The sequence below is a fragment of the Cetorhinus maximus genome, chromosome 15, assembly GCF_964194155.1.
Source record: "Cetorhinus maximus chromosome 15, sCetMax3.hap1.1, whole genome shotgun sequence".
Lineage (NCBI taxonomy): Eukaryota > Metazoa > Chordata > Chondrichthyes > Lamniformes > Cetorhinidae > Cetorhinus > Cetorhinus maximus.
The window spans coordinates 24,438,109-24,459,206 of NC_135893.1; the positions used below are offsets into that span (position 1 = coordinate 24,438,109).

The following is a 21,098-nucleotide window of genomic DNA, read 5'->3' on the forward strand; positions in this document are numbered from 1 at the left end:
GAAAGCAGGACGAGCAAGGTACAGATAGCCCTAGGGGTGGGGTGGGGGGAAGGGATCGAAATAGGCTAAAAGGTAGAGATAAAACAATGGATGGAAATGCATTAAAAAATAATGGAAATAGGTGGGAAATGAAAAATCTATATAAATTATTGGAAAAAATGGGGATCGGAAAGGGGGTGGGGATGGAGGAGAGAGTTCACGATCTAAAATTGTTGAACTCAATATTCAGTTCGGAAGGCTGTAAAGTGCCTAGTCGGAAGATGAGGTGCTGTTCCTCCAGTTTGCATTGAGTTTCACAGGAACAATGCAGCAGGCCAAGGACGGACATGTGGGCATGAGAGCAGGGTGGAGTGTTGAAATGGCAAGCGACAGGGAGGTCTGGGGTGATGCTTGCTGACAGACCGAAGGTGTTCTGCAAAGCAGTCACCCAGTCTGCATTTGGTCTCTCCAATGTAGAGGAAGCCGCATTGGGAGCAGCGAATGCAATAGACTAAATTGAGAGAAGTGCAAGTGAAATGCTGCTTCACTTGAAGAGTGTTTGGGCCCTTGGACAGTGAGGAGAGGGGAAGTAAAGGGGCAGGTGTTGCACCTTCTGCGGTTGCATGGGAAGGTGCAGTGGGAGGGGGTTGAGGTGTAGGGGGTGATGGATGACCACCACCAAACACATCTTCCCTTCCCCGTCCCTGGCGGCATTCTGCAGGGACTGTTCCCTCCGGGACACCCTGGTCCACTCCTCCATTAACCCCTACATCTCAACCCCCTCCCACGGCACCTTCCCATGCAACCGCAGAAGGTGCAACACCTGCCCCTTTACTTCCCCTCTCCTCACTGTCCAAGGGCCCAAACACTCCTTTCAAGTGAAGCAGCATTTCACTTGCACTTCTCTCAATTTAGTCTATTGCATTCGCTGCTCCCAATGCGGCTTCCTCTACATTGGAGAGACCAAATGCAGACTGGGTGACTGCTTTGCAGAACACCTTCGGTCTGTCCGCAAGCATGACCCCAGACCTCCCTGTCGCTTGCCATTTCAACACTCCACCCTGCTCTCATGCCCACATGTCCGTCCTTGGCCTGCTGCATTGTTCCAGTGAAACTCAACGCAAACTGGAGGAACAGCACCTCATCTTCCGACTAGGCACTTTACAGCCTTCCGAACTGAATATTGAGTTCAACAATTTTAGATCGTGAACTCTCTCCTCCATCCCCACCCCCTTTCCAATCCCCATTTTTTCCAATAATTTATATAGATTTTTCTTTTCCCACCTATTTCCATTATTTTTTAATGTATTTCCATCCATTGTTTTATCTCTACCTTTTAACCTATTTCGTTCCCTTTTCCCCACCCCACCCCCACTAGGGCTATCTGTACCTTGCTCGTCCTGTTTTCTACCCTTAAGGTCACCTATTATCACATTCCTTAGCTAATATCACCACCTTCAACACCTCTTTGTCCTTTTGTCTATGACATCTTTTGGTTAACTCCACCTATCACTGGCCCTCTATCCAGCTCTACCTGTTCCACCCCCACTTAAACCAGCTTATATTTCACCTCTTTTCTATTTTTCCTTAGTTCTGTTGAAGAGTCATACGGACTCGAAACGTTAACTGTGTTTCTCTCCGCAGATGCTGTCAGACCTGCTGAGTTTTTCCAGGTATTTTTGTTTATGTTTCAGCAGGTTAATGCCTGGAGTGGAAAACTAATTCTATGGAGAGACTTGAGGTGCTCTGTCTGTTTCCACTGGAGTAAGAAGATTAAGAGTAGATTTAATGGTGATAACTAGGGAATGGAAGCTTTAGGGATTGGTTGAGATAAAAACTATTGCATTAACTTAAAAGAAATCTGATTACATATTTGAAATGAATAAAGATACAGAGCTATGGGGAGAGATTGGAGCAGTAGGTTCTTTTGGATTCCTTGAGCAGAGATCCACCACAGATACAATTGGCTGAATGGTCGTCATCTGTGCTGTAAAGACTTATGATTATTTCATGGAAGTAGCTCAACTGAGCCTGAATGGCATTCAGGAATGACCCTGAATACTGTCAATTTTTTTAAAAAAAATTATTTAATGGCAAGTCTGTTCAGCAACGCATTTGCTATTATAGTAATATGTTTAAGTTATTTAAAAATGCAGGATAATTATTAGATTCATACAATGTCCTTGTATTTGTTGGGATGTTTTCACTTAAGTTACCTAATGTTGAGGATTGTTTTGGAATAAATGAGGTGCTGTCCCACATTAGCAAAGAAACAACCAAGTACAGAAAAAGCTGGAAATACTGCATAACATTTGTAGGAAAACCAGTCAGTTAGTCAAGATTTTATGTCCAAAGACACACCCCCAGTCTGGGGGAAAGATCTAAATACCTGAAAAGTTGACTGACTGACAGTTATTTCTCTGCAGATGCTGTCTGACCTGTTTTCAGATTTCTAACATGATTTTTAGCAAAGAAGAATTTAACTAGCCAAGTAGGTGTGGAGCAGTGCTGGACATAGAGGCTGAGAAGGAGATTTAATATGGTGAATATGAAGTAATGAGCATGGGCTTGGCCAGTTGCCTGATGGGTGTGATGACTGGCTTCAGGTCAGACATCTTGAAGAACAAGAACTGAGCTGGTGAGCCATGGGCTGCAAAACATTTGAGGTTTTGTGGTTAGTGCTGGCGATACAGAGGATGTCTAAGTGAGCCCAATTTCTCTGAAGGGGGTGGGAAGAACCACCTTTTGAGATTGGTGCTGCTTTTACTGTTCATTAAGAACCATCTCCATAAACTTGAATCAAAGACGATGACATTTATATATCCCTGGTTTCAAAAATCCCACTTAATTTGTCAGAAGAACATTGAATTGGATGGAATTTACAATTAACTTAATCAGTATTCTTGCTAGAGCATTGCTTCACTTGTACTGATATGTATGCAGCTGGTGAACTCTAGTGCTGATGTATGGAAAGAGGACAGGAGAGCGGGACTGGTGCATGGAATTGAAATATTGCTGAGTTCATATTTTTTAAAGATTGTAATTTTATCTGTTGTAAGGAGATGAAGTTAAATATGGTCCTCAATTTTTTTATTCCTACAGCCTCCGAAGTTAAAAACAAAAATCATTAACAGATTTTTAAATATATGGTAGGATGGTTGTGGACTTTGCCTCAATTTTCCCATTGTACTTCACCCTAGCTCAAAGTACTAGTCAAGTATTCTATCTAGGTGCGACCCAGGCTATGCAATGTCTACTGTTCGGGAATCTGGTAACACTTGGATAATGGAAAAGCAGTTCTGGTGGAAATACCAATTATGTCTCAGAAAACTCCATTATCCATCTTTCTCGTAGGTGGGGTTGGAGAGTAAAGGCTAATGGTAAACTTGACTGTCTAATCCTGAACCTTGGAGTGGACAATGTTAATTCCCTGCAAGATGCAGCTGAGAGAATCATGCAAGTCTAGTACCGTGTTGTAAAATTCTCAACACCCTTGATTCATTTGCTTCTGAATTGAAATTTGTGTAACCTTCCTCACATGGGAATTATTAACAATTTGCAGATCTGGGGTGGTATTTATCTGGCTATGTAAAAAATATAACCATACATGATGACTTTTGTTTAATTAGTTGAGTTCATAATATTAATTCTCAATCTATAATTATGTGTGGAAACAGGTGGCTTCAAGTAATTAGATTTCAGAAGCCAAGAATCTTGTTGTAAAATTGAGTCTCTGGGAATCTTGATGTTTTACTGTATGCTGAAGGTGTGACCCTTGTCATGTGAATTATTTATTTGACGTGTAGCCCACTCTCTCGTATTGAACCTTCTCCTAGTTGTTGTGGCCATTCACTGTCCTGGGAGGCTTGAAATTACAGGGCCAAAACCAAGCAAGTAAAATTGTAGACAATGTTTAGAAAAAATCTGATCCATCTGCCCTGTCTCATTGTCTCGGGTGTAAATGCAAAAGAGAGAAGCACAGAGACAATGAAACAACGTGATCAGTACTGATCAAAGTAAACTGCCAGGCTGTTTGACAATCTGAATTTGAAGCTGTAGACTTTGAGCATGTGCAGACCATAGAGAATGGAGCAGGGATAAGGTTTGCGAAAACTGATTATTTGAAATCTGTTGGGATTGAGAATAATTCACTCCTTTGTCTTTTTTCTGCCTCATTGATCTTAGATATCTGTACCAGGTTAAAGTCAGCAAGCTAGTCTCCAAATTCAAGGGGCTTGGATGAACTACTTCAGCTTTACTCTCCTGAGGCATTTTCATATTCCTAGTGTCACTTTCCCCCATTAAACTTTCACCCGGTGACTGGCAAAAAAAAAGGGCTCGGTAAATCAAGTGATTATTCCCAAGATCCACAAGAAAGGGAAATAGTCACCACAAGTATTGGGTACAGAACCGCATATCTACAGCTGACTGCAGTTTTTAAAAAAATTATTGAGCTATAAAAGCACCTGTGGTTCCAGTTTGTGAACTTGCATGCAAGTTTGCGTCTTGGGAATAAAGGTAGCATAATAGATTAGACATTGGTTGTTTAATTTCTGGGACAGAGTTCAGCTGTGGTTCAATTGAAAAGCATCTCCTCCATGTGCTGGCATAGTCCTCAATGACCAGAGAACTCAGTTCCTGTAGGATATGGCTTCACAGTACAAATTGACAGCCTCAAGAATGATTGGTGTGGGAACTAGAAAATGTGCCAAATGTTTTATTCCCTAGGACTGGTATTCTTTACAAAAATGAAAACTCATTCTGCCTGCTTTTCTCCATTCCTGCTTCAAAAATATCAACAAGAGATTTTCTTTTGAAGAGCTTGTTCTTTTTTTTTTAACTAAGAGATTCTTAGAATTTATTTTGGCAAGTGAATTAGGAGTTTCTTTAATTCTTTCATGAGATGTTGGTATCACTGGTGAAGCCAGAATTTATTGCCCATCCCTAATTGCCCCTGAGAAGGTGGTGGTGAGGCATGTTCTTGAACCGCTGCAGTTCATCTGGTGCAGGTATACTCAGCGCTGCTGGGAAGGGGGTTCCAGGATTTTGATCCCACGACAGTGAAAGAATGGTGATATAGTTCCAAGTTAGGATGGTTTGTGGCTTGGAGAGGAACTTGAAAGCAGTGATGTTCCCATGCATCTGCTGCCTTGTTCTTCTAGATGATAGTGGCCGTGTGTTTGAAAGATGCTGCTAAAGAAGCCTTGGTGAGTTGCTGCTGTGCATCTTGTATATGGTACATGCTGCTGCTGTACTGTGTGGGTAGTGGAGAGAGTGAATGATTAAGGTGATGGATGGGATGCAGATCAAGCGGGCTGCTTTGTCCTGAATTATGCTGATCTCCTTGAGTGCCATTGGAGCTGCACTCATCCAGGCAAGTGAAGAGTATACCATCACACTCCTGACTTGTGCCTTGTAAATAGTTGACAGTCTTTGTGGAGTCAGGAGGTGAGTTACTCGCTGCAGAATTCTCAGCCTCTGACCTGCTCTGTATATGGCTGTTCCAGTTCAGTTCCTGGTCAATGGTAGCACCCAGGGTGTTGATAGTGAGGGATTCAGTAATGGCAATGCCATTGAATGTCAAAGCAAGATGGTTACATCCTCTCTTGTTTGAGATGTCATTGTCTGACACTTGTGTTGCATGAATGTTATTTACCACTTGTCAGCCCAAGCCTAAATGTTGTCCAGGTCTTGCTGCATATTGGATGGAATGCTTCGGTATCTGAGGAGTCGAGAATGGTACTGAACATTGCACAATCATCAGGGAGCGTCCCCACATCTGACGTTATGATGAAAGGAAGGTCATTGATGATGCAGCTGAAGCTGGTTGGGCGAGGATACTACCTTGAGGAACTTTAGCAGGGTCCTGGGACTGAGATGATTGGCCTCCAACAAGCACAAACATCTTCCTTAGTGCTAAGTATGACTCAGTCAATGGGTAATTTTGCCCTAATTCCCATTGACTTCAATTTTGCTAGGGCTCCTTGATGACTCACTAGGTCAAGTGCTATCACTCTACCTAACCTCTTGAGTTTAGCTCTTTTGTTCATGTTTGACCAGGGCTTTAATGAGGTCAGGAGGCGAGTGGCCCTAGTGGAACCCAAACTGAGTATCAGTAAGTAAGTTATTGCTGTGCAAATGCTGCTTGATAGCACTGTGGATAACACTTTTCATCACTTTGCTGGTAATTAAGAGGAGGCTTATGGGGTTGTAATTAGCTGGATTGGATTTGTCCTGCTTTTTGTGGACGGGACTTAGTTGGGCAATTTTCCACATTGTCGGGTGGATGTCAGTGTTGTAGCTCTCCTGGAACAGCATAGCTAAGGGGCATGGCTGGTTCTGGAGCACAAGTCTTCAGTGCTATTGCTGGGGTGTTGGCAGGGTCCATTTCCTTTGCATCCGCTGTCTTCAGCCATTTCTTGATATCGCATGGAGTGAATTGAATTGGCTGAAGATTGGCGTCTGTAATGCTGGGGACCTCAGGAGGAGGCCAAGATGGATCATCCACTTGGCGCTTCTGGCTGAAGATGGTTGCAAATGTTTCAGCTTTGTTTTTGCAGTGATGTTCTGGGCCCCTCCATCATTGAGGATGGGAATATTTATGGATCTGCCGCCTCCTGTTAGTTGCTTAATTGTCCACCCCCATTCATGACTGGATATAGCAGGACTGCGTCCATTGGACGTGGGATCGCTTAGCTCTGCCTGTTGCATGCTTCTTCCACTGTTTAGCATGCAGGTAGTCCTGTGTTGTAGCTTCACCAGGTTGATGCCTCAATTTTAGATTTGCCTAGTGCTGCTCCTATACTCTTCATTGAATCAGGGTTGACCACTTGACTTGATGGTAATGGTGGAGTATTGAATATGCTGGGCCATGAGGTTATAGATTGTGGTTGAACACAATGCTGCTGCTGCTGCTGAAGGCCCAAAGTACCTCATGCATGCCCAGTTTTGAGTTGCAAGATCTGTCCTGAATCTTATCCCATTTAGAATGGTGGTAGTGCCCACTACATGATAGAGAGTATGCTCAATGTGAAGACGGGGCTGCGTGTTCATTCCTACCTATACGGTCATGGGCAAATACACCTGCGACAGGTAGATTGGTGAGGACAAGGTCTAGTAGGTTTTTCCCTCTTGTTGGTTCCTTCACCACCTGCCACCGGCCCAATCTGAAAGATGTGTCCTTCAGGATTCAGGCTGCTCGGTCAGTAGAGGTGCTACAGAACTACTCTTGGTAATGGACGTTGAAGCCCCCCCACCCCCCAAAAAGAATGTTCTGCTCATAGGTATTTCTGGTTCCTTTTCAGTTTCTGGGTGCAGAGTTTCTGCACTCAAAAGCACTTGGTACTACCTGGACATTTTTTTGAGTCAACTGTTATTACATAAAGGAAGGATTCACCCTGGATTTGGAAGTAATTGTGTATATGTGTGGTGGAGCATGATTTCAGATGCATATCTTGTTGTAACTTGTTTTGTTTTGGTACGACTCCAGAGGTGACACTGAATCAACCAGAATATGACTGAGCGCTTTGAGTATGTAACATGTGTTGTCTGGTTGAAACAGGCATTCCCTTCTTAGGAACTTTTCACTCATTGGTTTTGCAACAGAGTGCACCTGAAACAAATAACAGCAATTGCAGTCAGAGTTCACTTCACTGCTTTTAGTCATTTGGGTGGGCAAATAAAACTCGAGCCAGTTTTTTAAAAAGAAATATTAAATTTCACAATATCAATGATCTCAGTAGAAATTCAGTGACGTATAATGTGTGTACAATTTTTTTTATACAACTGCCAATGAACAAAATAAATGTCATCTTTACTTCCATGTGCAAGCCTTTATCAGCTTGAGGTTTGAATTTGCTAATTCCTCACAGGCCTCCAGAGTTCCATCATACATGAACTATGGCTTGCCTGAAACTTTACCTCCATTTCTTACCTGCCCTAAGTCCAGTTCTCATCATTCCTGTCATCATCAGCTCTGATGGTTTCCTATCTCCCAGAACACTGAATTCAAAATTCCTGTTCCCATTTGCAAATCCCTTTGTGGCCATGCCTTCTCAATCTCTACAACCAATTATAGCTTGATGCTCCATCTCCGACTATGGTCCTTTTTACATTCCCTTTCCCTGCACTACCTTTGGTGGCAGAACCTTCATTTGTCTCAGTCCCATGCTTTGGAGGACTCCTCCTTAATCCTTCCACTGAGCTGTCTGTCCCTCCTCTTTCAAAAATCTCCTCAAAACATTATTCATGATCTGGCTTTGGTCGCCTCTTCCAACATTTGTCCTAGCACTACTAGTGTTACATTTTTCACCTTTTGTGACAGTAACAGTGCTATGTAAATGTAAACTGACATTGCTACTTGTCTCTCATTCTCCATATCTTGATATTTCTCCTTTTGTGCTCCTTTTCTCATATGCATTTGTTATTTTTGATTTTCCTCACTTTTAGTTCTGACAATATTTCCTTGACTGTTTCCACTCATTGTATTAGCTCCCCCCCACCGCAACTCTTTTTGCCGCTGCTTATTAGTGGCAAATAGGGAATTCTTCCAACAGATTAGAACTATTCATTTAGCTATGACATATTGTAAGTATTAAATCATTCATATTTGGCCATAAGCTGAGCAAATCTTGTTAAGAAGGGAGACTTTTCTTTCACGATTATTGAATACTCCAGAATCTGTAACCCTTGAAGGTTGACTGTTGGAAACAAGATATTGTACACTTCTAGCGAAACAGCTGCTTTGATGGAGTAAATCCTTTTCTTTTGACTGAGAGTCAGGATTGCCACGATTTTCCACTTAAGTTGACCAACCATGGCTTCCCCACAGCTGATAGCTTATTGTAGATGTAGCCACGGTTCGAGATAAAGGGCCAAGTCCAGCCCTGAGTTGCCCAGAGTGGGAGTGACAAAGCCCTGAAATGGAGAGGTTTGTTGCAGAAGGTAAAAGGCCCACATTAGCTGTGGGAGCAAAAAGCTTGTTCCACAGATAACCAGCTTGACCAATAATGCATAAACGTGCGTAGCTACAGTGGAACAAGGCACATCAAACAGGGCATAAAGCCAATTAAAATAAATTGAATGGCTAGATGACCTGTGGAAAAAGTGCCCAGTTTTGCATTTTAGATTTTGTTCCCTCCAACTCTTGTTTGGAGAGGACATTTTTTGAGCTTCATGTGCGACTAAGATGAAGAACTGATAGCCTGTTACTGATGTGGGCAAATTTGCGAGGTTAAAACAAATATATTGCATAATGGACATCATGTTAAAATTCTAGTTATTTTCCTCTATAGCGTATGGTGTTACTACACTAAGCCCAGTGACAACACTGAAACTGTTAAGTTATCAAGATTCTGCAACTGTATAAACAAGGTGATTTATTTACAGTGGGAGAGATTAGTGAAATGGTTCGCAAGTCGCAGATTTAATGAAAAGTGAAAGTTGCTTTCATTTGTCGAAGTGAATTATTCTGTAATGCATTTTTTGAACTGAATTGTAACCTTCTCTTTCTTTCTTTTTAGAATAAGCCTGATTTCTCCAGTCAAGTGAATTGTGAGGCTAGGAATTGTCTGCAGTGTGGCTTTTCTTTTGGGAGTGAAACACCTGTTCTGTGGATTACAAACTCTATCTGGTGGAGGAGTGATTCAGCGCAATGACGTCAGAGCTGGAGAGCAGCCTGACGTCCATGGATTGGCTGCCACAGCTGACGATGAGGGCAGCCATTCAAAAAGCGGATGCTGCCCAGAATGTGGCTGGTGGCGGGGTTGCAAAGAAAACCCCACTTCTAGACCCGAACACTACCCTGGACCAGGATGCACAGAACAAAGATGGCAAACCACCATACAGTTACGCCAGTCTCATCACTTTTGCTATCAACAGCTCCCCGAAAAAGAAGATGACGCTCAGTGAGATCTACCAATGGATCTGTGACAACTTCCCATATTACAGAGAAGCTGGCAGTGGCTGGAAGGTAAGTTACTGGGAAGAAAATTGCATGGCTTGGGTACTATCTAGAGAAAGCACCTGCAATTTGGACTTCTAGCTGAACAAAGTTAAGAGACACTACAAACAGCTCCCCTGATGTGGAGCTGAGCATAACACTGCTCTACAGAAAAAGAATACTTGATGTAAGAGATTTTATGTAAATTTTAAAAAATTTATTCATGGGATTTGGGCGTCGCTGGCTAGGCCAACATTTATTGCCCATCCCTAATTACCCTTGTTCAGATGGCATTTAAGAGTCAACCACATTGTTGGTGGGTCTGGAGTCACATCAGGTGAGGATGACAGACTTCCGTAGTCTCTAAGGGACATGATAAAGGGCATTAGTGAACCGGATGGGTTTTTACAACCATCGGCAAAGGTTTCGTGGTCATCATCAGACTTTTAATTCCAGATTTTTATTGAATTCAAATTTCACCATCTGCCATGGTGGGATTCGAACCCTGGTCTCCAGACCATTATCCTGGGTCTCTAGAAAACTAGTCCACTATTCCACCGCCTCCCCTTTCACAACCAATGAAGTACATTTAAAGTGTAATCAGTGATGTAGCATAGACACGGCAGCTAATTTGTGCGCAAGACCCCATAAAAGTAATAAAATAAATAAGGTAATGTGTTTTAGTGGTTTGATTGAGAGATACATGTTGGTCAGTAGAGCGGGGATGTCCTTTTCCCTTTGAATAGTTCCACTTGAGAAGGATGCACATGCTTTGCTTAACATTTCAACCGGATCTCAGGTTCTCCGACAGTGCGGCACTCCCTCGGTACTGTGAGAGTTGTCAGCCTACATTGTGTTTAAGTCTCTCGAGTGGGTCTTGAACCTATGGATTTGGTGAGTCAAAGGCAGGAATGCTACCGCTGATCTAAGGTCGATACTGAGAGGGAGAAAAATAAATCAGTCAAGGTTCCTGCCTCTGCTTGCAATCCAGCTGGAAAATAACTGTGTGAACACTAGCTGAGGATAGGAGTCAACTTTGTTGTGCTGCCTGCCACTCTGCCATTCACTGTCTGGATTCATAGTTAATTAACGTCTGTACTAACTTGTGACATGGCCACTTGGACAAGATGTGAGAGGGGCCCAAAAAAAAACATTGAATTATGGGTATTGATTTAAGGTTTACCCACCTCATCCCAGTGTGTACAAGCATTTTCTTGAAGGGAGAGTTTAGAACAATGGTTTAATGAGGAAAGTTGTATTAATTACAGATACTGTAAATCAGCAACAGCTTGCATTCATGTTGTACTCATAATGTATTCAAAATGTCCAAATGTCCCAAGGCTCTTCAGAGGAGCATAATCAGGCAAAAATTGACACTAATCCAAAAGATGAAATACTGGAATGAGTGACTAAAAGCTTGGTTAAAGAGGTACGTTTGAAAAGAGTGGGAACGGTAATCTAGGGGTGGGAATTAAAAATTATAGTTGACTGACAAAGCTTGTATGTATTTGAAAGAGAAGATTAAAGCCTTTGATGTTGAGCAATGACTTCAGCTATTCAATTCATTTTAAATGATTTTATTCTCTCAAATGAATTATTGTCCAGGATACTCTGGGAGGTTGTTTTTAGACATGTAAATGTCATCTTAACCCTCACTACTAAATTTCAAAATGCTGGCTTCTGATCGGCCCCTTTTTCATTTGTAATCTCCAAACACTATACTTAAAACAATAATATATTATTTACCTTTCGATGAATTGGGAGCAATTAAAGTTTACATTTATTTAGAATAGATTAATTGCCAAGTATAATTTAATCCTCTACATGTCTGCCTGCCTGGAAAAGCCATCAGCCCCTGTGTTTTGCTTGAGGCTATCAGTGTGGAGGAGAAACTCTCCTCCAGGCACAAGTGTTTCTCTGCGCTTCTCTTCCCAACTCATGGGTAGTTCACAAGATAAAGCAGCTGAAACAAAAACCATATTGGTAATCCCTTGTCCTGCAAACTGTAGTTCCAAAAAATCAATAAGCAAAGGCAGGACTCTTAAATTAAAATTTGTATCTAGTATCTAGACCTGGAGATATTCCTGGTTATTAATAAGTTAGACCAAGTCAGCTTTGTGATATCTACTCTATTACTGAGTACTTCCAGAATCATTCTAACATTGGTTATAAATTGATTTGTGTTCATATGACTATTTGTCTTTCATGACCTTGTAATGTTCTATTTTATCCAACCTGCTTGAAAATTGTGCTCCACTGGACCTTTGTTGATTCCCAATTGCACACAGCTAAATGAGTGGCTGAATGTATCTTCACAATGTTACCACCTTGTCAGAAAGAAGTCAAATGGCAAGCTAAAGATCTAGGCTATTTCTTGGGTAATTTCTTGCAGATTCCAGGCTGCCTTGCAGAACAAACCACATGCCTTCATTGGCACTGCTGTAATTACAACTATTAGTTTGGTCCTGACAACAAGTGTTATGACTCTTCTGTAGGAATCGCCTCCCCTGAGCCTGAAGTATTTTGGCGTGCTTCTAACATGTTTGGAGAAGTTAATGTACCTAACCTTGAAGGCTGTCTGTCAGTTGAACTCCCATTCCCACAGATTCCATAGGGGTCATCTTTTGGGTACATTTGTATTACGTGGTTAGATAATTTTAGTTTTACTTGGGTTCAAAATGAATTTGTGTAGTTGTGGTTTTATAATGTGGAAATAGGAAATTGTGGGGCATTGCCCACTTGTAACCCAAGGACATTTCATGAGATGCTCAGTTATGTTTAGAACTCTACTATGTTAATGGTGCGTGGAAACTGCATATTGTTTGAAGGGTGAAGACTGTAGGAGATATATCTTTCAAGAAATCATACTGAAAAATGTGCATGTATGTGAACATGTGCTGAGGACATAATCAGGCCAAGCTATATGACCCTTCTGGAAGAATTGCCACACTGAGATTAGTCACCTTGGTCAGGTACAGGAAAGCTGATGATACCTTTGGAATTATACTCCAGTATAATCAGCATCTTCAGGAGAGGTGGGTATGGAGAGTTTTTTTAATTAAAATTAAGTCTTGACTGACTGCCACTCGGAAAGAACAACTACACCTGAAGCTTGATTAAAGTGACAGTTGTTTTGCTTGTTCAGGTTCATGAGGTGTCATTAACGATAATGTCAAACCAGAACTTTTGTTTAAGCTTGCCTCGATTAGTAGCCCACTTGTCTCTAAATGTGATTGTTATGTGTTAAATTTGACTCCAGAACTTGAACATTTAAATTGTCTTTCAGAGATATATTATTGGAGGTGCTGTCTTTGAGTGCGATGTTAAACCAAGACTCCAATTGCCTGTTCAAATGAATAGCTGGGAGCTTTCCTGGCCAACAGTGTTCCCTCAACCAGAACAACCAAATGAGTTTAACTGGTTATTCATCTCATTGCTATTTGTGGGGCCTTACTGTGTCCAATTGGCTGCCGTGTTTGCCGGCATAACCACAGTGATTGTGCTTCAGAAATAATTTATTGGCTGTGAAATGCAAATATTATTCTGAGGATGTGGTAAAGGGCTAAATAAATAAATAAATTTCTTTACAATGGCTAATAATTTGCTATAGATGATGAAAATTGGAATGGTTTGTGAATTCCAAGCTATGTTTATGTGGTGCATTGCAAAGGAACACATGCACTAACTCAGTAGGCTAATTGGCATTTGGCATCAAGTCCTTCAAAGCTGAAGTTCTTATTTCGAAAGTATGATGATATTCTCACATTTCTTTGAAATAATTGTGGTTTCCCCCTTTAAAGAAAATCACAACTAGCAAGGAGGGTGTGTAGCGCAAACCTTGTAATGGGGTGCAGCTCATGATGGTCCAATGTAATCATGAAAATATGATGTATGTTGATGTCTGTCTCTGATTGCTACAATCAGTGCCTTAATGACTAAGGAACACACGTAACACTGAAAACGTCTCCCCCGAGTTGTGATTGCCTTTAATAATAGTGTTATTTTCCCCCTCCCTCCTCTCTTCGGGTCTTGACTGTTGCTGAGGAACAGTTCTACAGGTGGCAGTTATCCTCTGACCACTCAGTCAGATTGCCATTCTTCATGTGCATGCAAAGCCAGAGACTCTTCGGCCACTTGAGGCAACGCACAATTTTTTCTGACCTCACCTGATCTTGCATTCTCATATTTCTATCGCAATAATTCTAGCAGGTGCCACTAGTTAATGTCCTGGATAAATGCACTTCGCTGTTGAGAACCCATTGCAAGACATTGTGTTGCATTTTTAAACTGTATATACAGGTCAAGTATCATTTATCCAAAAATCTGAACACATCCAAAAACTGCACTTTTTTTGAACCTCATCCCGTCTTTTGTGCGGGAAGTCCCTGACCCGAGTTGACACGACCCGAGCCAACACGAACTTCCTGGATCGCACCTGATCTTTAGCGTGGGAGGTCCCTGACCTGAGCTGACACAAACCTTGCTGACCACACCTGACCTTTAGCATGGGAGGTCCCTGAGCTGAGCTGACAGAACCCAAGCCAACAAAAAAACTGCCAACGTATGGGACCTTTAGCGTGGGAAGTCTAGTTGTTTGCACTGTTCACCTTGCAGACCCTCTCCTACAAACAGAATCGCTGATGGTACCACGAGTGGGAACTCCCTACACGAACCCTGTGTGTTTGTTATTCTGTGATACGTCTTGCCTTTCTAGCCATCTTATTTACTTTAGACTATAGTTAGGCTATTGTAATGTAAGTAGGCCTAGTCCCATATGCAGTGTCTGAAAACCGAAATTATCTGAAATCCGAAATGCGATCGCCCCGAGGATTTTGGATAACGGATACTCGACCGGTGCTGCTTTTTCTAAAAAATATGACACAGTACTACTTTGTGAACGTGAGTGTGAAACTCAGTTTTTGCCCTTGTGCAAATCAGCTGAATCCCTGCCTTACCCTAATAATCGCTGTACATGCCTTTGATTATATTAGTTTCCACCAACCAAATAGTTTGTAATGTCACAACAAAGGATCTGACCTTTACACTCGCATTGTGTTTTTCTGTGTGCCTTGTACATCACTGTAACTTGCGTAACAGCTTTATTATTGTGATCCAGTGCAATTACATTCATAATGTTAATGTTTGCCTATTGGCTTGTCTCATATATCACTATGGTGATCACGTCACTTTGATTGTGCAAAGCAAAACACCAGGCACCATACAAATGCTAGTTAAAGGGAGGAATTTGAACTTTGTGGCCATCTTCCATCCAAATCATCTGCCTGCTGCTGTGCACTCTGCTGGAAGAGATTTTTGATCCATAATATTAAACTATTTATGCTACCCAAAAGTGAAACTGAAAAGTGTTTCCCAAACCTGAAGTAGTACCGTATCAGTCTTTAATCCTGCAATATGCATATCACCGTGTAGTCGCAAATGACTTTGAAACTAAATTTGATGGTCAGCTAATTTCTTAAATTATCTCAATGTGCCTGCGTCTATGTTGTCTTGCATTATGGTCATTATATATGTGTGTGTGTTTGTATATGTTTGTTTGTGTTTGTGTGTGTGTGTATGTGTGTGTGTGTGTGCGCGCGCGCGCGTGTGCGTGTTTGTGAGTGTGTAAATTCCATCCTTTGAGATACTGAATAAAGTTAGTGATATGGAGCAGGATTGTAATTGGCTTGGCTTCCCGTTATGTAGTCAGTCAGACTTGGCTGTTGTACCACTTGTAGTTAAGTAGCTTCCCAGCTGTGCAAAGCCAGGAAAAATGGTCATTTTGATAAGGCACTGGAAGACCCCTGTGGAGTCATGCATTAACCAATTCAGTCACCAGGGGATTCTCCTCGACTATGTTTACAGAGTAGTTCTAACCAGTTTGAGGATTCAATGGGCTAGGACCCAGTTGTTTTACCTTTAAGACTTTGGATTGAATTTGACCCTGGCTCATGTAAAAAGACTAATACCAAACACTGCAGATACTGGAAGTCAAAAATTAAAGCAGAAAATGCTGGAGTTGTCAGGCAGCATTGGGTGGTGAGTGAAATAGAGTTAATGTTTCTGCTTGGTGACCTAAACGACCTTGGATGCTGACTCTTTCCCTCCACAGATGCTGCCTGCCCTGCTGTAAGGTTAGTTCCCTTTCCATTTACCTGTTTCAAGGTTGCGTGAAATCAGATGGGCAACCACAGATCAAACCTTCCCAATAATTTGATACCCGCAAACATTAATTTAGTATTATTCATGACATCGGCTACTAATGTATCAAGAAATCTGTCCCATTTGATGCATTTGTTTTAAAAGTTAAACTGGACTTTTTTCCAAACATGCTTGGGCTTAAATACAACACATTTGTCTTGAGTTTCCAAGAAATAACCAGTTAGAAAACCTTTAAACAAGCTCATGGACAAACCAGCCAGTCTAGCACTGCTAGTAAACAGTGACTTGTTCATCAGTATTTTTGCTGCTTGGGATATTGAATTTGCTATTGCAAGATTTGCTTGTGATTACACAATCTGTTGTTTGATTCCTTTAACATTAGTCTGTGTTTTCCTACAGAATTCCATTCGGCACAACTTATCGTTAAACAAATGTTTCCTGAAAGTGCCTCGGTCCAAGGATGACCCAGGCAAGGTAGGTGCATAGCTTTTTTTTGCTGTATGCTGTGACATTGTACTTGGAAACTAATGTAGAGTGAAAGATAAACAAAGGGTATTTTGAACTTAAAGAGAAGTGCTGCAAATTTTTCTCCTCTTGCCATTTTCAATTCTTCTCAGCAGTGTGATAGCCACTTAGAACAGCCCAGTTGAACAGTCTGCACCTTTTACTGCTCCACGGTTGGCCTTGTAGGACTTCATGGCAGATGGTTGGATTGATTGACAGGATTTTCCTCGCCCCTGGTTATTTGTATTCATTTAACATGAGAATGTATCATATTTGATAGGACTGTGTCAGGACAGTTCGGGTATGACCACTAATGTAGCAATTCTGCTTAAGTAACAGTGACATCACAATTGTTCAACTCATACCCAGACACTTTGAGCTCTGTCATTATGTATGTAATTAAACAAAGCATTGAGATTGATTAGGGAGGCTACAGATTTCTGTTAATATAAATATGTGGGAACCTGTGGGCAAACATCAGCATCCACTACTGAGTCATACTCTGTCATATACTCTATGCCATTCTTCCTCTTTTATGTCATGACCAGTAGAGGAGCGAAGGAAATTTGGGATGCACATGAGGTCAGAATTTGAATAATTAAAGAGTTCTCGGAGGGTTGTAGGAGGTTACAAAGACAGGAGTGTTGAGGAGGGATTTCAACACAAGGATGAAAATTTTAAAACCCAGGTGTTGCTGGTCTAGGAGCCAATGTAGGTGTGATCAGAGGAGTGAGAGCTTATTCAGTCTTTAGTTGAAAATGCAGTAAAAACATTCATGGCAGTTATACATTTCTTTCAGCACACAAATGAAATTTAAGCACAATTATGCATGTAAACGTTCAAATACATTTGTTGGTGAACTTAGTGTTCAGGTGAGAGACGTTAGTTCTGAGTAATAGAACTCCATCTCATTTCAAATACATAGTTTCAATACGGAGTTGGGCGCAAGTAAATCTTGTGTTTTGTATGATTCAGCCTCAACTTTGAAAGAATATGCCCACCTCGTCCCAGCTACAATTTTGTTGCCATTTGGAGCTGAATTTGGGACAGTTTTGTGCTGTGCATGCACCCACTAGGAACTGGGTTGAGAGTGCTCTTTTGCTGCTATGTAGCAGAGAGGAAAAAAATTAATCCCATTAATCTGGATTGGATTTGAACCTGGTCTCAGTTAACCGACCAGCATTTGACACATTGCACTGTCCAATTCCCAGTCAGTACATTTGTTAGAAGCACATCGAAGTTGAGAAACTAATTACTATTTCATGCTGCATATGTACAATGGGACTGACCCAAGAAGAAGTTTCTATTCATATAGGCTCTGAGTACTGTAGAAGCTGCTCCTTTATATTGTGTTAAATATCACAACATGAAAGTAAAAAAGCAGTTCTCCTCAGTTGGCCTTGGCTTAGTGGTAACAATCTGACCTAGAAGGTCATGGATTCAAGTCCCACTCCAGAACTTGAGTACAGAATCCAGGCAGATACTTCACTGCAGTACTGAAGAGGTGCTGTGTCTTTTAGTTAAGAAATTAAACTGATGAGGCCCTGTCTGCATCCTCAGGTGTGTATAAAAGGTCTCATAACACTATTTGAAAGAGGTGCAGGCAAGTTCTCCTGGTGCCAACAACACGGAAAACAGAATGTCTGGTCTTTTATCTCATTGCTACTAATGGGATCTCTCTGTGTGCATATTGGCTGTCTCATTTCTCTACATTATGACAGTGACTACACTTAGAAATACTCGATTGGCTGTGGAGCATTTTGGGATGCCATGAAAGGAACTTCTTAAATGCAATTCCCTCCTTTCCTTACTCCTCAAATCCATGTCTTTACTGGGCCAGGGTCGAACAGCTCAATGAATGGGGAAAGAAAGTGCAGCTTTTCAGGGTGCGAATGAAAGATGTCTGTTTGGAGTTTTGGCAGTGCCCAAGCCAGTTGCCCCACCTCATTTATAGTACTGCTGCTGAGGTTTAGGCTGTCAGCATCAGCAGGACTGCAAGACATGAGTTTTCAGGTTGATGTCCAAGGTTTCCAAGTTGTTTGCTTTGGTCATCAGATTCCTATCCATCTAGACCAAGGCAACATAATGAGCATAATACATAATGTATTTAATTTCCTTGTTTTTATTAAAACACTTGTCCCTAGGGTGGCTATATTTGCAGGAGGTCCCTGCAGTTAGTATTTGTAGAAAATATGGGAGTGGGTCAGTATTTGCAGGGCATGCCTGGGGACCTCAATATTTGATTTGGACATCTGGCAGTGTATCTATTTTTACAGGGAAGAAAAAATTAAAAACAATTGTTATAAGGCACTGTACCAATTAAGGTTGAGATCTGAGCAAACGTAGTTCTATTGAGAGTGTATCTGGGAGTTTCCATTCATAAATTAATTCTTTCTGGCCCCAATTCATTTAAATAAACTTAATTTGGACTTGAAACCCAATTATATTGTATTTTGAGAGGATGTGCTTTCATTAGAAGCTGAGTACAGTCTTAAATGTTTGTTGTATTACCTGAACAGTATATTTTTAGGCACTAGGGAACGTTTCTTGGCACTCAATCATGCCCATGATTTTGGGCAGAGCTCCTTTCCAACATTTTTCAATTTGCAGTTGAGCCAAATTTAGGATGGAGCAAAAGCTTTTAATCCTTTCCATTACATTTGTTCTCAAATTGGAGCCAAGTCAACAGAATAAGTTGTGCTTTACAATTGTAAGGGTAGGTGCTGTTTGAGGATACAATTAATTTAACCTGGGCCTCTTGGATTTAGTTCTTTACAGATTGCTATTGTTAACTGTCCTACAGTAGATCTGGCACTTGGGGCAGATGCTATCAGATTAGGGCTCTGCTGTTGGCCCATGCCCTTTTTGGCAGATGTTAATGTTTTCCTGTCGCTATCCAGAGTCTTGTTGTGTCTGACGCAATATGTCTACCGTTACTAAGGGAGCAAACTCATTGTTTGTTTTAAGGAGTTTGTTATCATTAAGGTGGGGAATCTCAGTGCCAGGAGTTGGAATAATTCCATTTCAGGCACCTATAATCAGCAACATGCACTCGCAGAACAGGTAGCACACAATTAGATGCAGAGTAAAGATCCCTATAGCTTTTCCAACAACATCACTCAACCCCAATCTCAGAATAGCACCTCCAACAAAATTTTTCCATACTGTAGCCTTGAGATTCTCAATTAGTGTCAACTTGATGGTCAGTTTTGTGCTTTGGGCCATGTTCACTAGGAACACTCAATCTAATTTAAAATTGCCTAAATTCACTTAAAAGTGGTGTCAGGCAGAACATGTGACCAGCTGTGGCTTGTGTTTTCCTAGATTGAGAGGGCATTAGGGGTGCAGGTACCCTGTGCCTTTGACCAGCTTGAATCAGATGATGCAGGGCCGCAGTTGCTGGTGGTGTGACTAGTTCTTTGGCTTTGAGATTCAAAACAGAGTAGAATCATAGAATCATAGAATTATATAATGCAAAAGGAGGCCATTAGCCATTGTGTCTGCAACCATTCTGAAGGAGGGTAGCCACTTAGCCGCTTCAGTGTCAGCCACAGCTCAGTTGGTAGCTTCCTCACCTCTGAGGTAAAGGTTATCAGTTCAACTCTGATTTCAGGACTCGATGTTGACACTCCAGTGCAATACTGAGGGAGTGCTGCATTTTTGGAGGTGCAGTCTTTCGAATGAGACATTAAACCAATACTCCATCTGCCTGCTTGGGTGGATGTAAAATATCCCATGGCACTATTTTAAAGAAGAGCAGGGAAGTTAATCCCAGTGTCCTGGCTAATATTTATACCCCGATCAATATCACAAAAAGCAGGTTTACTTGTCATTATCACATAGCTATTTGTGGGGCCTTGCTGTGTGTAAATTGGCACATTACATTTGTAACAATGCTTCAAAAGTTCTTAATTGGCTTTAAAGCACTTTGGGAGGTCCGGTGGTTTTGAAAGATGCTGTACAAATACAAGTGTTTTTTCCTTCTGTCCAATTCCACTGCATTTTCTCCAGCTATGCCTGTCTCTTTATGGGGTATGTGGAACATTCCTTGTTCCAGTCCTACTCCGGTCCCCTCCCACAACTCTTTCTCCGGTACATCGATGATTACTTCGGTGCTGCTTCATGCTCTCGTCGGGACCTGGAAAAATTTATTAATTTTGCTTCCAATCTCCACCCCTCCATCATTTTCACATGGTCCATCTCTGACACTACTCTTCCCTTCCATGACCTCTCTGTCTCAATTTCTGGTGATAGACTGTCCACCAATATCCATTACAAGCCTACCGACTCCCACAGCTACCTCGACTACAGCTCCTCACACCCCGCTTCCTGTAAGGACTCCATCCCATTCTCTCAGTTCCTTCGCCTCCGTCGCATCTGTTCTGATGACGCTACCTTCAAAAACAGTTCCTCTGACATGTCCTCCTTCTTCCTTAACCGAGGTTTTCCACCCATGGTCGTTGACAGGGCCCTCAACCGTGTCCGGCCCATCTCCCGCGCATCCACCCTCACGCCT

At 41.7% G+C, this 21,098-nt stretch overlaps 1 protein-coding gene across 2 annotated transcripts in view; it reads left to right on the forward strand.

Moving 5' to 3' along the window:
- Positions 1-21,098, forward strand: part of foxj3 (forkhead box J3) — a 126,900-nt gene that overhangs the window by 53,926 nt on the left and 51,876 nt on the right. For both annotated transcript variants that reach the window (XM_078558146.1, XM_078558147.1), the window contains exons 2-3: positions 9,501-9,949; positions 16,478-16,552. In XM_078558146.1, the coding sequence (XP_078414272.1) occupies positions 9,632-9,949; positions 16,478-16,552 (393 nt within the window). In that variant the 5' untranslated portion in view covers positions 9,501-9,631. The remainder of the gene's footprint in view (positions 1-9,500; positions 9,950-16,477; positions 16,553-21,098) is intronic.